The following is a 15,647-nucleotide window of genomic DNA, read 5'->3' as shown; positions in this document are numbered from 1 at the left end:
TTCAATTCAGTAAAGTTTAAAACATTTGGTTTACAATGAGCGGTCTTGAAAATGGGTTCTTTCTCTTGTTTTTTTTGTCTTTTTTACAAAGTATGCATGTGCCTTTTTTCACTCTTAAGAGCTTCCAATTCCATGTCTTGTATTTAGTGCTGTTTCATTTTTGTTTGTTTGTTGTATGTTATACTTAACTGCTCCAGGGAGTTACCTTCCCTCCCCCAACCCCTCTTAATCTTTCAATTGCTTTTTTTTCGCCACTTTCCTTATATCTCCCTCCACACCCTTTCTCCTCCTGCTTCTTTCTTTGAGACAGGAACTCCCAATACTACCTTTCACCCATTTTTAGAATGTGTTTATTTTTCACCTCGTTATGATACTCTTTTTTTACACATTTGTTATAGGGCCCCTTCTATACTGTCATTTTTCCTCACATACATTTTATTTATTTCACCTACATGCCCCTTTTTTAACTGTTCAAATTAAAGCTATGTTGCTATCTGGGATATGCTACGAGTCCACATTTTTTTAAAGAAAGTTTTTTTTCTTTTTGTGTAATTTAATAATATATTAGTTACTGTCCTTGTATTTTTCTCTTGTTGTGTTTGGACATTACGCAATTATATTAATTTGTTTTTCTACCATACGTCTTTTTAATTATTTCAGGTCTCTGATGTGGGTTCTCGGATATGGGTTTACCTTGATTTCTTTTTGTATCAATTTAAATATTTTCTAACTCACCACTTCACCTTGACCATTTCACATTCAATTTTTAGCATGCCTCATAATTAATTTTTTTAGGCATTGTGCATTTAAAAAATCTTCTAAAATATTTCTACAAATCAGATGATAAGTTGAGGGAAGAAATAGACATTTTAACCATGCTAACAATACTTAACACACACTCATATGCTTAAACTTTGTGTGGATGCAGAAAAAGTCAGAGAGAAAGGATGTCACAAATGCATTGTGATAGCAAGGCATGTTGATGAGCTTGCCTCGTTAAATGATCCCACTGATTCTTCACTGAATTCATTGCCAGTCACAGATCCTCTACCGACAATTGAACAAATAATTAATTGGTCCATCTGGGTATTTACTCTTACAGGAAACCTTTCTATGGAAGGAGGAGAAAACTGCTGTTTTACAACGCTCTCTTCCCTGGCATAACAAGACTATTCTTGCATAATCAATTCACTTAACCCAGTGGACTCGGGTTAACTCAGTTTGCTGATCAGTCATTCATTTTCCGATTTAGGAATTAATGGCTTGAGCTGATTTTTGAGAGTGTGGCACCGCAATTCCATCGTTCAAGGCATACACTGACTCACTTAACTGTTCAAGCTCACCCGAGAACAACATAATTGTTACTATCAGCGTTATGTAACTTGTTCTAAAATAAGGCAGCAGGTTGATTTGAAAGAACTACAACATCATGGTAATTTACAACACCCACCAAAAGCAAGAGAAGGAACCAGAAACGAATAAAAACAAATGAAAAGAAAACAAAATACGTAAACAGCCCTCAATAAAATATATTTTTTCTATTTACAGTGAGCTCTTTGAGCTCAGAGCGAGACCCCGTTCTGTGATTCTACCCTCAAACAACCAAGATGTATTGCTAAATTACTGTATTTCACCTGAAGAAAAGCCCTACTGAATTTGGAAGTCATTGATGTACTCACAAACAAAGCAGGAATACAACCTATCTCCTCTGGTGGTCAGATGGAAAGAAGGCAGACCCTGAGTTACTGGTTGCTACTGGTGACACTACATTTTATTGTGATGTCAGTGGTTGATGTCACCTGCTTGTGACGAAGATCTCACTCACTGTTGAGTGGCAGAAGCAAAGACCTAGAGAATGTTAGCCTCTGTGCCTTATCTTAAATTCCTTGCAAATTAGAAGCTGTGGGCAGGGTGACATGGATGATAATCCCTGGGTATAAATTGTCAAGGATAATGATCCCTGAATGCTTGGAGATCATAGATTATAATTTAAATGAAGGGGCCATGGATAATACGCCATGAGTGCCGGATCATTATGATGATTCATGAGTGCAGAGGCACAGGAGGTTGGAGTATGAATAATTGTCCATGGGAGCTATGGCATTGGGATAATCCATAGGTTACGAAGTCATGAATGATTCACTCTGAATCTTGTGCTGTGGGTGATAACCATTCCGTACTGAGCATCATAACTGAAATTTGCTGTGCGCCTAGTGGTAGAGCATGCTTGGACATTGAATGATCCCTGACTGCTTAGGTTCATGGCTTCTAATTCCTGGGTAACGGGTCCATGGGTTGTATTAATGGGTGCTGTACCCATGGATTCAACTTCGTGGGTACTGCATAGTCATGGGTAAGGGTTCATGAGAGTGGTGAGTGTGGTTTATATTATTCCCAGACACGCTGAAGCCCTTCCTGAAGTCCCTCGAGATCAACACCAACACCTGGGAAGCCCCTCGCATTAAACTTTCCAGCATGGCGCAGCCTCATTCACAAAAGCTGCTTAACCTTCGAGGTGAAGGGTCCTGTTGAGACTCAAAAAAAGCGTGAGCTGCGTAAGTCGAGATTAACTTGCATATCACCGACAGTGTCTGCTCGACATGTGACAGGACATTCCACACCCAAATCAGATTACTTAGTCATCTTCAGACGCACAGCGCCCAGCCTAGTCAACCAATCAATGAGATGTCGAGGTCTTCATCGACTACGATGGACGAACATCATCTTTATTTTTAGAGTGCTGGGGCGATATGGTTACATTTCCTCAGTCTTAGAGGGCCACAAGTTGTATTTCTTGGGTGTAGAAGGATCACAGAATGTATATTCCTAATGGAGGAATCTAGTTGGCTGAGTTTCTTGGATTCTTATGGGAGAAAAGGGTGTAATATTCTGTAACCTAGGTGATAGGGTTTGGGTCATAGTTTCTTGAATCTGGGATCAGGTGTAACATTTTCTGTTCGACACACAGCCACTATTACTGGGGTAATAGGTCGCTTTGTGGGTGCTATGGGTAAAGCACTGTACATACGGGTTTATATAATAACATTAATATATCACATAGGGCCATATGTAGGTAGAACGTGTTTTGCGATTCTCTAATTGCAATTTTTAGGGAATCGCAATTAGAGAATTGCAAAACGGAATGTAGGTAGGATTAGCAAATATTTTTGCGAATCCTACATATTCCTTAATTGCGAATTGCAAATTGCAATTCGCAATTAAGGAATACCTCCCCATTCATTCCTATGGGCCTAGAGGCCAATAGGAATGAATGGGAAGACATTCTCAATTTGCGATTCTCAATTAGAGAATCGCAAATTGAGAATGCAATTTCAAGTGTGCCAGGGTGTCAAAAGGACACCCTGTTGCACCCCTGAAATGAGCATGGGTGCACATGTGGCACACATACATGCCCTAAGGACATGTGTGTGCACCACATGCCACTTTGAAAAATGCAAAAATATGCATTTGTGCAAGAAATCGCAAATTACCACCAACCTGTAGTTGGTGGTAATTTGCGATTCCTTAAGGCCAAATTGCACTTTTTTGGTGCTTCTTACATTGCATTTAAGGAATCGCAAAATTTGCGATTCCTTAAATGCAATAGCAAAATAAGGAATTGCAAATTTAGCGATTCCTTCTTTTGCACGCAGATTTGCCTTCCTACATACCACTTAGCACAATTGCGATCGCAAACGCCGAAATTCGGCGAATTTCGGCTTTTGCGATCGCAATTTTGCTTTCTACATATGGACCTAAATGTCTTGGGTACAATAAAGTAATGGATTTCATTGTCAGTGTCCTTGGGTCATGGATCGTATTACATTTGTGTGCTTGGGACAGGAATTTAGATTTCCTGAGATCTTGGAATTTATTTCATTAGTGCTGAACGAATGAATGAATGAGTAGACATCTAAAGCACTCACTAAAAGACAATGACAATATGGGTTCTGCAGGGTCATAGATTGTAGCTGCTGGGTGCAATGGTGTCATGAATGAAACATCCTGGTTGCTGGATGCTTATGGTTTTTATCTTCTGGGGGGGGACATGGAATGTTCTATATGGGTGCTGTGGACTAGTGTGTCATCGGTAATATTTTCGGGGCAAAGAAAAAAATAATTAAAATGTGCGTTCATGTGACAAACTCCAGGGACTAAAGTTATAACTCATCATTCTTTTGGCAACATGGCAGATTCATAGGTTGCAGTTCCTGGATGATGGGGCATGAATTGTATTTCATATGTGCAAGGCTGACACTGGTTGTCATCATTTGCATATCGTTGATGCTCAGGATCATAAATTCCATCTTCTTGCAATATGGAAGGGCCTATATTTCCTAAGTGCTTGGGAAATAGATTGCACTTGTCGAGGAAACACATTGCAATTCCTGGGTGCCTGAAGGGTTTTGAACATTACTTCCTAGTTGCTGGAAGGCCAGCAGTTATTTCCTTGAGCCAAGGGAGCTAAAGATTGTATGTCATGGGTGGAGGGGCCCCTGGTTACCTTTTCCGGGTGTTGGGGCACAAGGATTGCATGTAGACATTGGAGGATCAGGGAATTAGAAAGTGCTGAAGGTGTCAGCGATTGTGTATCATTGGGCGCTCAAGAATAGAGATTTTGTTTCCTGGGTGCTGGAGGTTCATGAGTTATATATCCTTAGCGCTGGGAAGGCTGCTTTGTTTCTGGTAGGATGGGTCACTTGTGGTAGAAGTCTCTGTCATTTACGTTTGTCGAGTTTACGAGTCTGCATGGGTGGCCCTAAATTATGAAAGCCCGCCCAGAACAGCTGAGACAGTGTCCTTCGCTGACCATTTTTCGAAAAATTGTGAAGACCTCGTTGTTCTGAGGTAATAGTTCTGACTGTACAAAATCTGACATGGCTAGCGCTGGGAAACCCCAATTCAGTAGCTGAGCGCTTTATAAACTGTGTTAATAATAATAATGTTTATCTACTGAACTCAGTTTGTTGAGATTTATTGAGATGTGGAATCTAAATAGAAATTCTCTACAAGTTATCAAAAGTGTACATAGGGGCAGATTTACATTGTAGGGTGCATAGCAGAAACAACGGAGACTATTTGAATCTAGACACAAAGAAAGGGGCTTCCTTGTGGTAAAGTATAGAGAAAATAAGAAAGTTTCTTAATCCTAGGTTTAATACAATAAATGTTATTGTACTTCAACTGAAATGTATACTAAAGAATTATTAATTAATTCAATTATATTTAATCTGAAAAATCCCAACTACAGTAAAATAGTTATTTTTATTCGATATGTTACAATTTATTAAAGTTATACATAGAAATAGTTATACTAAATGTAGTTTGACCCATAGATTACAATGTATTACATGTGCTGACAAATAATACATCTTTGCATTTTTGGATCAACGAACAAGCTTTGGGTGGTTAAGTTAAGTACTGCAAGATACAAGGAGATTTGGAATGATCAAAAAGCAGATATTTCGAGTTCTAAAAAATGGGTTTCAGAGTCTATTTGAATTCAGAAAAGGAGTGGTACCTCTCATCTCGTTGATAAGGGCGTTTGAGGGCAGGATGTAAGGGTGTGAAACATAATGGGGCATTGGGGTATGAGGAGTTTTGGTTCTGGTAGCAGACAAATGTTAGCAGAAAATAGAGTTTGAAAATGAGTGCGTCATGAGCTTGAGGCACTTGGATATTCATAAATTGATGTCTCTGAACACAAGAATGAGTATTTTGCAATGTGCTTGGTATTTGGTGACAGGCCATTCTGATTGGTATCAGCAGGATTTGAAATGTGATGGACGGGGGTGTTGTACAATAGCCTTGTTGTAAAATTAATGTTTGGACTAAGGGGGAGTAGGAATATTGAGGGAGATCAGTTAGTACTCCATTTAAAAAATCAAGTTCACTCATGACTACTGTATTAATCAGGGACTTTCTCTACTGAATGAGAGGCATAGTTTATTTTAACAATGCAGAGTTGGAATCGCGCTGGAGTGGCTGAGGAGGATGTAAAGCATTTGGTGAAGTTAATTAAATAAGACGCCTACCATAAGGAAAGAGTGACTAGGTATCAGAAGAAAATGAGATGGGTGAAGTAAGAGGAACGAGATGGTGATGCTTGTAAGTAGACTAATTACATTTTCGAGCAAATTAGTACAAGCGATTGGAAGACCATCCAATAACTGATAGTTGAGATACAGTTGGAGATTCTAGATTTGTGGCTGTGCATTAATGAGGGAAAAGAAAGGAAAACATGTGTATCTTTAGTATATAAGTGATAAGAAAAGTCAAAGGAAGAATTAGACCGAGTGTGGTGCTGTAAGAGGAGAAAAGTAGGGCTCCATGAACTGATATTCAGGGGATGGCAACCATGAGATAGGATGATCAGCTGGGAAAGTGTATAGTACCAAGAGATGAGGAACAGTTGGAGAAGTAAGAGGAACATCATACCAGTGTGATGCCAGTGAGGCTTATTGTAACTTGGTTTACTGGCACAGTAAGATGGCTGACACTGTGAAAGGATGTGGAAAGGCCATGGAGGATCAGCAAGGGTGAAATATAATTACCTTTGCGTTTGATGTGTATTCCAAATAGCAAAGTCGGTTCCCGAAGCCCTCTGCTCCCATACACATCTTCAGATGCTCCTTCTGGATGGTGGCACTGCATTGTAGTACAACTTCGTCTTCCTGTTGAGAAAAGAGAGGCAGAATATTAGTCATCATGAAGTAAGGCATTGAGAGGAGATCGGGCAGCACGGTTGGAAGAAACATAAATGAGGTTTGTATAGCAGACAGTGAGGCATCAGAATGGCATTGCAGCGTCTCTATAGACCTTAATTTGAATTTGAAAGCATTTCCATAGAAGGTGAAAGTCTAATTTGGTTTTGTTGGGTGTGCGGTCAGTAATGTATGTCAGTTTTTTAAAAGACTTCTGGGGTTTATACTGGATAAGAATAGATGGATGTCACAAACACGTACATATTGCCTTCACTAATACAGATGGCTGTCGCCCTGCACATTTATATGTGTTAAGAAGATACCATGGTAGTAAGTAGTATAAGGTGACTTCCTAGAGAGTTAATTGCACTTTGTTGGGTCTATGTTCAGAATTCAGTCTCAAAGTGTGCTATTGTAAGGATATCATATGTGTCTGTCTTGAAAGGCAATTGTGAATGTTCTAACAAATTATCAGGAAATCTACTATATGTGCCTAGATTTATTTCCTCATTCTTGCATTTAATCATTTTAGTATAGCTATTCATGATATTTTTGGGATATTGCATAAATGCTTCCTCGCATGAAAGGAAGCGTGTTTCAGACATAGTATGCGATGTATGCTTGTTGCGCAGATGTTCAAGTAGAGCAACTAACTGCCGGGACAGGCTGTTTATGAGAAAGTCATGTATTGAGTGAGGAATAGACCACGTTAGCAGCCATGATGAGGTTCAATCAAATAGTTACACACGCATGAGCCAGAGGGCTATGAATGACCATGATGCACATTTAGTCCATTGTTCTGCATTCTGTCCATCAACTATTGTTTTTGCATTTGTCACCCCGAGTGGGACGGGTATGCTCAGACGTGAGTCCTGTACTCTCCATGCCACTGGAATCAAGCTATCCTGGCTTCAGAGGGGTGAAACCCCGAAACCGGTCCTAGGAGGCTTGGTTCCAGTCCAGGGAGAACCTGGCTTGGCAGTTCGGGCCGGACTGTTCCCATGAGGCACAGGGTCAAGACTGATTTGCATATGACTGAGTTCAAACTGGAATGGCATGGTGAGCAAAAAAACGATGGATTTAGGTCCAGATCTCTGTACTTGGGTGAATGTATGACATTGTTCTGCATTCTGTCCATCAACTGTTGTTTTTGCATTTGTCACCCCGAGTGGGACGGGTATGCTCAGACGTGAGTCCCGTGCTCTCCATGCCACTGGAATCAAGCTATCCTGGCTGAAGAGGGGTGAAACCCAGAAACCGGTCCTAGGATGCTTGGTTCCAGTCCAGGGAGGACCTGGCTTGGCAGTTCGGGTTGGACTGTTCCCATGGGGCACAGGGTCAAGACTGATTTGCATATGGCTGGGTTCAAACTGGAATGGCATGGTGAGCAAAAAAACGATGGATTTAGGCCCAGATCTCTGTACTGGGGTGAATGTATGACATTGTTCTGCATTCTGTCCATCAACTGTTGTTTTTGCATTTGTCACCCCGAGTGGGACGGGTATGCTCAGACGTGAGTCCCGTGCTCTCCATGCCACTGGAATCAAGCTATCCTGGCTGAAGAGGGGTGAAACCCCGAAACCGGTCCTAGGTTGCTTGGTTCCAGTCCAGGGAGAACCTGGCTTGACAGTTCGGGCTGGACTGTTCCCATGAGGCACAGGGTGAAGACAGATTTGCCGCCATGGAAATGCTGGCGGGGATTGGTTTTGGGGGCCCGTTGCGGGCTCCCCTTGTGTCTGGGGGAGGTGGGGTGTACTTGGGGGGTACCTATGGACCGCCGCATGTCAGGCGGCTGGTCCTAAAACCGCGGGGATGGAGGGCGGACTCAGGTCCGCCCGCCACCCTAATGAGCCCCATAGTTGTTATGATGAGGATGGTTTTAATGATGAGGACGATTTTTAGGGCTGCAGCACTTTATGGACAATATACGCTGGACTTAATTTTACTAAGTACAGAATAATGAACAGATTTTTTACTTTCTATTAAGTTTTTTTATAAGCTGCTCAAAGCAAGTAATTGAAATTATATGGTGTACGGTAACGGTTTTAAAAGACCGAACATTTGAATAAATAAACTTGAAACTTGTGGGTTCCACTGATATACTGCTAGAATATGGGAGTCCTTGCCAAGAGACAGATACGTGGATGATCACTGTACGGGGTAATTAATTGAAATGCTGTAGATTCCTTATAATCCTAAAAATTATCCTCCTAGGTTGCATAGTTTGTCTTCACACTCCCTTGTACGAGTCTTGGGGAAGATGAGAACATGCTACTGTCAGTACAAGGAACATGCAGCAGAGGAGGCATCTCTCCTATTAGTACTAAATAGGCACTTTAGTAAGGACAAGAAATGGCGGTGGATACTTCTCATTGGAACCTCGCGAGGGAGAGATGTGCTTTGGCATCAGTTTACATCCCAACCAGGGAAAAAAAACCTTGGGCCAGGAACGTAAACACAACATAATCAAGGCAGAACATGGAGTCATATCCCTATCAAATCATACACCAATTTTAGGCTTGGGACGGTGGGACACAATTTAAAAGGGAGACTCCTCACATGTGATTTAATACTCAATCATTCAAAGATAGAGTCACTGGAGAAACTATTAAATCCCAGGTTATGGAGTTTTCACTGTACAATGATGCAAGTGAATGCTCAGTTCAAGTATGATTGGCATAAGCTGAAAGCTCTAATCAGGGGCACCTTTACAGTGGAGAAAGTTAGACTCAGCAAAATCCAAGAGAGTGTTTTATTACTAGAACTCAAGGAGAAACTCCAAAAACTAGAAATCCTGGACAAGAAAACTACGTCCGAACACATATAGAGACGGACTTTGAACATCAGAGGCGGATTATGCCTACTAGAGCAAAGCAGAATACTCCCTGAACAAGATTCAAAATCATTTCTATGCAGGAAATAAAGCAGGGGGATTACTTGCCTCAAAGTTAGGAAAACACCATCCTCAAACCCAGATCATGTCCAGGGCTCGAAAAATCATAATAATGTTACTAGATCTGCAGGTCTAGTAACTTGAATAATCTACTCGACCTAACTGTAAGATACTTGACCTGTGAACTGGTCTCAACATAATTGTCACACAGTTCACTTTACAAAATCCTCTAAATTCAGTCACAGAAAGAAAAGTAAATGTAGCAAGACAAACTGACTTTTGACCTCTGTCTCTGAAAGCCGAGCAAATGTGACAAGATCATCAAGATATAAAGGCATCTTAATTGTTCATTCACTTTGTGAGCAAGCAGAACACCTGTTGTCAGCTCGCCAGAAAGGGCAAGTAGGCCCTAAAAATAGCTCATCCTGATTAAATCTGGCTCGTCATAGCGAGTGGATTTTTCGAGCCCTGATTATAGAGAAGAAGTGAAGATAACCACATCAAAACACGATAAAAGAGAGGCCTTTATACTGTATTGTCAAGCCCTCTGTAGAGTCGAACAGGCGGACGCGTTCAGATATCTAGAAGGGGTCGACTAATCTAACCTTACACCAGATCAGATAAAATCCCTAAACAACCCTTTGTCCACTGAGGAACTCAATAAAGCACTGCAGGGTCTCCAGGTTAGAAAGGTTCCATCCTGGACATGCGTCTTCTCGAATTCTTAAAAACATTCTGGTCAGGACTGATAGGGATAATATCAAGGCTATATAAAGATTGCTGAATCGGGGAAGAGTCACATCAACCAAGTCAAAAGCATGGATATTGGTTCTTCTAAAAGCGGGAAAACCTTCAAATGAGTGTAGCTTGTACTGGCTGATATCTCTGGTAAATGTAGATATAAAGATATAAGCCACAGCTTTTGCAAACCCGTTACAAGATATAATGCTGGGGATGACCCATCTAAACCAGGCAGGATTGATCATTAAAAGACGAGTGGGAGACATCACTAGGAATCCAAACCACCTGCTAACGAAAGCAAACCAAAAGTGAGGGGGACAATCTGCTTTGTTAGATGACAAAAAAGTATACAACTAAATGGACTGGTCATTCTTGAGAAAATCCCTGAGATGTGGGGGCTTGGAAGATTGTTTCATCTTCATATCACTGCTGGGTTACCATAACTGGTCTGCCAAAATACGGGTTATTGGTCAAGAGTTGGCATTGGTTCACATTAAGTGGGGGCGAGGCAGCGGTGCCCCCTATCTCCCTTGCTATTTATATTCTACCTGGATCGACTAGCACAATAAATATGGATAAACGTCTCCATTCGGGATGTGACATTGGGCAGAATTGAGTTCAACTGCCCCTCTCTCAGGCAGCATATTAGTTTGACCCAAAACATTCCCTTCCCCCACCCCGCCTTTTAGGAGCGAAATACAGTGGTTCAGTAGGGTCAGATCAATATGAAAAAAAATCAGAAATCCAGGAATTTTAAATACCCCAAAATGAGAAAGCCTCGCTTAAATCTAAATCCCTGCTTATTTGGAGACATAATTTGACTGAATAGCCATACACCTTGGAACTTCCAATGAGAGCAAACACAATGCTAACTTCCATCTACTGGAAAGGAAATTTGGAAGGAATACTGTAAGAAAGTGCCCCTTTTTGTATGGTCACCCCCACATTTTGCTGCAAATGCTGATGGTTATAACTCTGATAGAGCATTGGAGTCTGCAGCCCATACCCCAAAGTCTGTGCTCTCTCCTAAAACTATTGTGTTCGACTTGGTAATCCCAAATTAGCAAAAGCTTTAACCCGTTATAAGTCCCTAGTATATGGTACCAGGGGTACTCAGAGCATTGGTGGTAAAAGGGTCCCTATGGTTGCAGCACAAGTTTGTGCCACCTTGGGCGACCCATCCAACCTACTAACCGTAGGCCTGCCATTGCAGGCTGCAGGAGCAGTACAAACTGCTCAAACCTGACTCTGCACTCACCATGTGTGGCACAGTCACATGCACTGCCTTTAATATATATAAGTCACTTGTAACAACAGGGGAACCCTACTCACAACGGAACCAGGGTAATGATTAGATATGGAAGAACAATGGTTCCAGTGGTTAATAAAAAATGATTTAGGCAATATATATATGCACAATGGCAATGAATTTGTAAAGGACTTCGTAATGTCAGAGGACAGAGAGAGAACACTCTACACAGTTGAATCAATACTGTATTTTATACACAGCAATAAATGGTATATACATTTCTTTTGAATCAAAAACATACAAAGTGTTTTAACCGTAAAAAGGTTTTTTGGTGCTCGGTGTCCCCAAGTGAAAATTGGAACCCAAAAGTGACTGTACAAGATAATAATGTTTTTTTAGAAAAATAGGTTTCCATAAATAAGAAAAAGAAACAGAACGACCATATCAATACAAATTTTTGAACAGTTTATGTATGCAATGATACAGGCTGAATTGTGGTCTGTTCTGTGTGTTTGTCGACGGCGTTTCGACCCTCCTGTGAATGCGGGGTCTCTTCAGGACTTAGGATACTGGGACATCTACAATAAATGAATGAAAATGAGCATGAGGCCCATGTACCGGCACAGATGCGAGAGACTAAAATGAGAAGGCCAAGTAAAGGGAAAGTACCTGAATGTAAAGGGCACAGCTAAAGTGAAGTGCTTTCGTGAGAGGTGAATTAAAAAACTCACGTGAGGACCCAGCCGGGTTCTGCAGTCATAGAGGGGGACACAAAGTTGTTATGTGTTAACAGACCTGGTTGTAGTCATAACGAGGTGTAAAAGTGACTTGTGAACGATGCGAACAATGTCAGAAGAAAACATAAAGATAGTTTACCTCACGGAGTGGCTGGCTCTTTAGATAGGGAAGACAGGGCACAAAACAGCTCCTCTGATACGTTGCTACAGCCGTAGCAATATGAATCCCCTTATCTCTTCTTGGCGTTTTGGGGATCGGACACACGATAATGACTACGGAGATGTTAAAAACAAGGGCAGATAAGTATGGACTGCCTGGGCGACTCGTGAGTAAGTGACAACCAATGCTGGGGAGTGCGCGTGTACTTACAATTAGAGATCAATCTTCTAATCGATGTAGCGGTCTGGATAAGCTACAGATGAACAGGCGTACGATGCGCTCTTGGTATAGTAACGGCGAGCTATGGTCGTCTGCTTAGTGATATACAGAAGTTGGCGCCAACCCTGCTTGCCGTATGTCACGTGACGTGCAGAACGCGGAAAAGTCGTTCTATCGGGGATCGTAACGTGAATGGATAGAAACCAAGGAAAGACTGTGCCCCGTGATGTAAAATCACGCTAGACATAACAACTGAACGTGTAGTGGATAGCGTCTTTTTATTATTTGTGAAAAATGGATAGAATTAAATTAAATAAGGCCAGTTAAAACTGTAGCCTGACCGCAATGTATGTCGTGAGGTAACATAGGGGGGAGTGTCCTCCCGTTCTACGTATTAGATGTGGGACCTCCCAGGTGGAATCTAAAGGTAGAAGGAGGGCCATAGAGGAGATAGTAGCATTGTGATAATAGTTGTACTGAAAAACACATAACATAATAAAGACCCAAATAGATTCTGCATAAAAGACACATTTGCTGTCATACGTCCTCAATCGAGGAAATCATGCTCACAATCTCAATATTCGAATATAGAACAACTTAAACAAGGTGAGGGGGAAAAAAAAGGGGGAACAGATATTCTCCTACCTACAATTGAGAGCAGGAACACTCAGATTAGAACAGATATGTGCCAGGTATGCCACTTATGACGGGATGGTGTGCTACCTCATGGGAGAGCAGAACGCAGATGCCTTGTCCTTTATGCATATATTGGAAAGATGGAGCTTGAGTCCTTACTGTAAGGTGGTGACATACCCTCTCCATTCTCCAGTTTTTTAATTCACCTCTCACGAAAGCACTTCACTTTAGCTGTGCCCTTTACATTCAGGTACTTTCCCTTTACTTGGCCTTCTCATTTTAGTCTCTCGCATCTGTGCCGGTACATGGGCCTCATGCTCATTTTCATTCATTTATTGTAGATGTCCCAGTATCCTAAGTCCTGAAGAGACCCCGCATTCACAGGAGGGTCGAAACGCCGTCGACAAACACACAGAACAGACCACAATTCAGCCTGTATCATTGCATACATAAACTGTTCAAAAATTTGTATTGATATGGTCGTTCTGTTTCTTTTTCTTATTTATGGAAACCTATTTTTCTAAAAAAACATTATTATCTTGTACAGTCACTTTTGGGTTCCAATTTTCACTTGGGGACACCGAGCACCAAAAAACCTTTTTACGGTTAAAACACTTTGTATGTTTTTGATTCAAAAGAAATGTATATACCATTTATTGCTGTGTATAAAATACAGTATTGATTCAACTGTGTAGAGTGTTCTCTCTCTGTCCTCTGACATTACGAAGTCCTTTACAAATTCATTGCCATTGTGCATATATATATTGCCTAAATCATTTTTTATTAACCACTGGAACCATTGTTCTTCCATATCTAATCATTACCCTGGTTCCGTTGTGAGTAGGGTTCCCCTGTTGTTACAAGTGACTTTTTGTGCGGTGGCTGCACCGCGAGGGATTTATTCTTGTTGTAGATTTTTCCTTCTTACCCTATTTCAAATAGGGTCTTATTCCTTTAGGCCAGTATGTCAGAGGATGAAGCTCCTCTCTACACAGAAGATTACATTGCGAAAATAACCAGTGGACCATCACTTTTTTCTATAAATCCAAGTACAACTAGCAACCCCAGGCAGCAGCTGCTAGAGAAACTAGAAAAGGCCAAAAAGAAACACGTTAGAACCGAGCTTCACGCTCGTATGCTAACAGAATACCTGAAAGCGGGCATCATTCCTCAGGGGCTACAAATCAGGAACGTCCCCGGAATCTTCAGAGACGATCCTAAATTTAAGGGCAAATTTAGCAACATCTCCACAACCTGCTCACGCCATTGGATGGTGCTGGGCGTAGAAACAGCCCTAGAACACGCAAAAGCAGAATTGAAAGAGATAGAAGATCTAGAAAAAGAACTTCTAAGTGGAAACGCATTAACTGAATCGAAAGTATTACTTGACAAACTTAACAAAACTATTGAAGAGTTTAATACCTTTGAGCTCAAGAAAAAAGCAGATAAAGTTTCCAAAGATATAAAGAATTACTCAAAAGAAAGGGCATACCCTTACCTTAGAGAGGATTACTATACCACCATCGGGAATCAAAATAGACAGAACACTTGGGGTAGGTTCCGAAGAAACCAACCAATTACATTCTCTGAATCATCGGGGGGCTCAGACGAGTCAGACGTGCAAGCAGGTCCTAGTAGAACAGACAACCGCCCTGGTCAGTCTTTTTTAGACCGAGGAGGCAAAGCCAAAAACAAGACATGGTATCAACACCCTGGAGAAAGACAAACTCGCAGGAAGCATTACCAATGGGGTCCTCAACCATACTAACACATAACATCACTCAATTTGATACTATCCCTATCTTTAATCTATCACAACATACCATGTCATCAGCAGAAATCTCTTTACTCAGTAAAGGCCTTTCCTTTGTCATTACAGAAAGAACAAACTTTTTTGCCCTCAAGACAGAGATTTTTCAATTTTTTAGAAAAATCAGGCTTAAGTTATTTTTTCAGGATAAGGAACCTCCTATTCAGGACTCATGTACGGGACTCAGACCCCCCTCAAATTTCTACCCTTCCAACGGTATGATGCCCCCTGAGCTACTAGCTTTCGAAAGACTGATCCTACAGGGCATAGATAATATGAAATTGCGGAAATCATACATTCCATACAACATCACATTTGCAGAACGGCAAGCGCTAGAAGCATTGAAAAAAGATGACTCTATCATTCTAAAACCTGCAGATAAGGGAGGAGGTATCGTAATGCAAAATCGTAAAGATTACGAGGCAGAAATCCAAAAACAAGTGAATGAGAAAAAACATTATAAAAAGCTCAATACCAATCCCCTACCACAAATCAGCA

General features: G+C 41.1%; 1 protein-coding gene across 5 annotated transcripts in view; it reads right to left on the bottom strand.

Moving 5' to 3' along the window:
• The window catches only part of RYR1 (ryanodine receptor 1), a 1,245,571-nt gene that overhangs the window by 1,075,596 nt on the left and 154,328 nt on the right, over positions 1 to 15,647 (bottom strand). For all 5 annotated transcript variants that reach the window (XM_085625233.1, XM_085625235.1, XM_085625236.1 and 2 more), the window contains exon 2: positions 6,555 to 6,674. In XM_085625233.1, coding sequence (XP_085481359.1) covers positions 6,555 to 6,674 — 120 coding nt within the window. The remainder of the gene's footprint in view (positions 1 to 6,554; positions 6,675 to 15,647) is intronic.

This window comes from Triturus cristatus, chromosome 9, assembly GCF_964204655.1.
Source record: "Triturus cristatus chromosome 9, aTriCri1.1, whole genome shotgun sequence".
Classification (NCBI taxonomy): Eukaryota; Metazoa; Chordata; class Amphibia; order Caudata; family Salamandridae; genus Triturus; species Triturus cristatus.
This window is presented reverse-complemented; position numbering and strand designations above follow the sequence as displayed.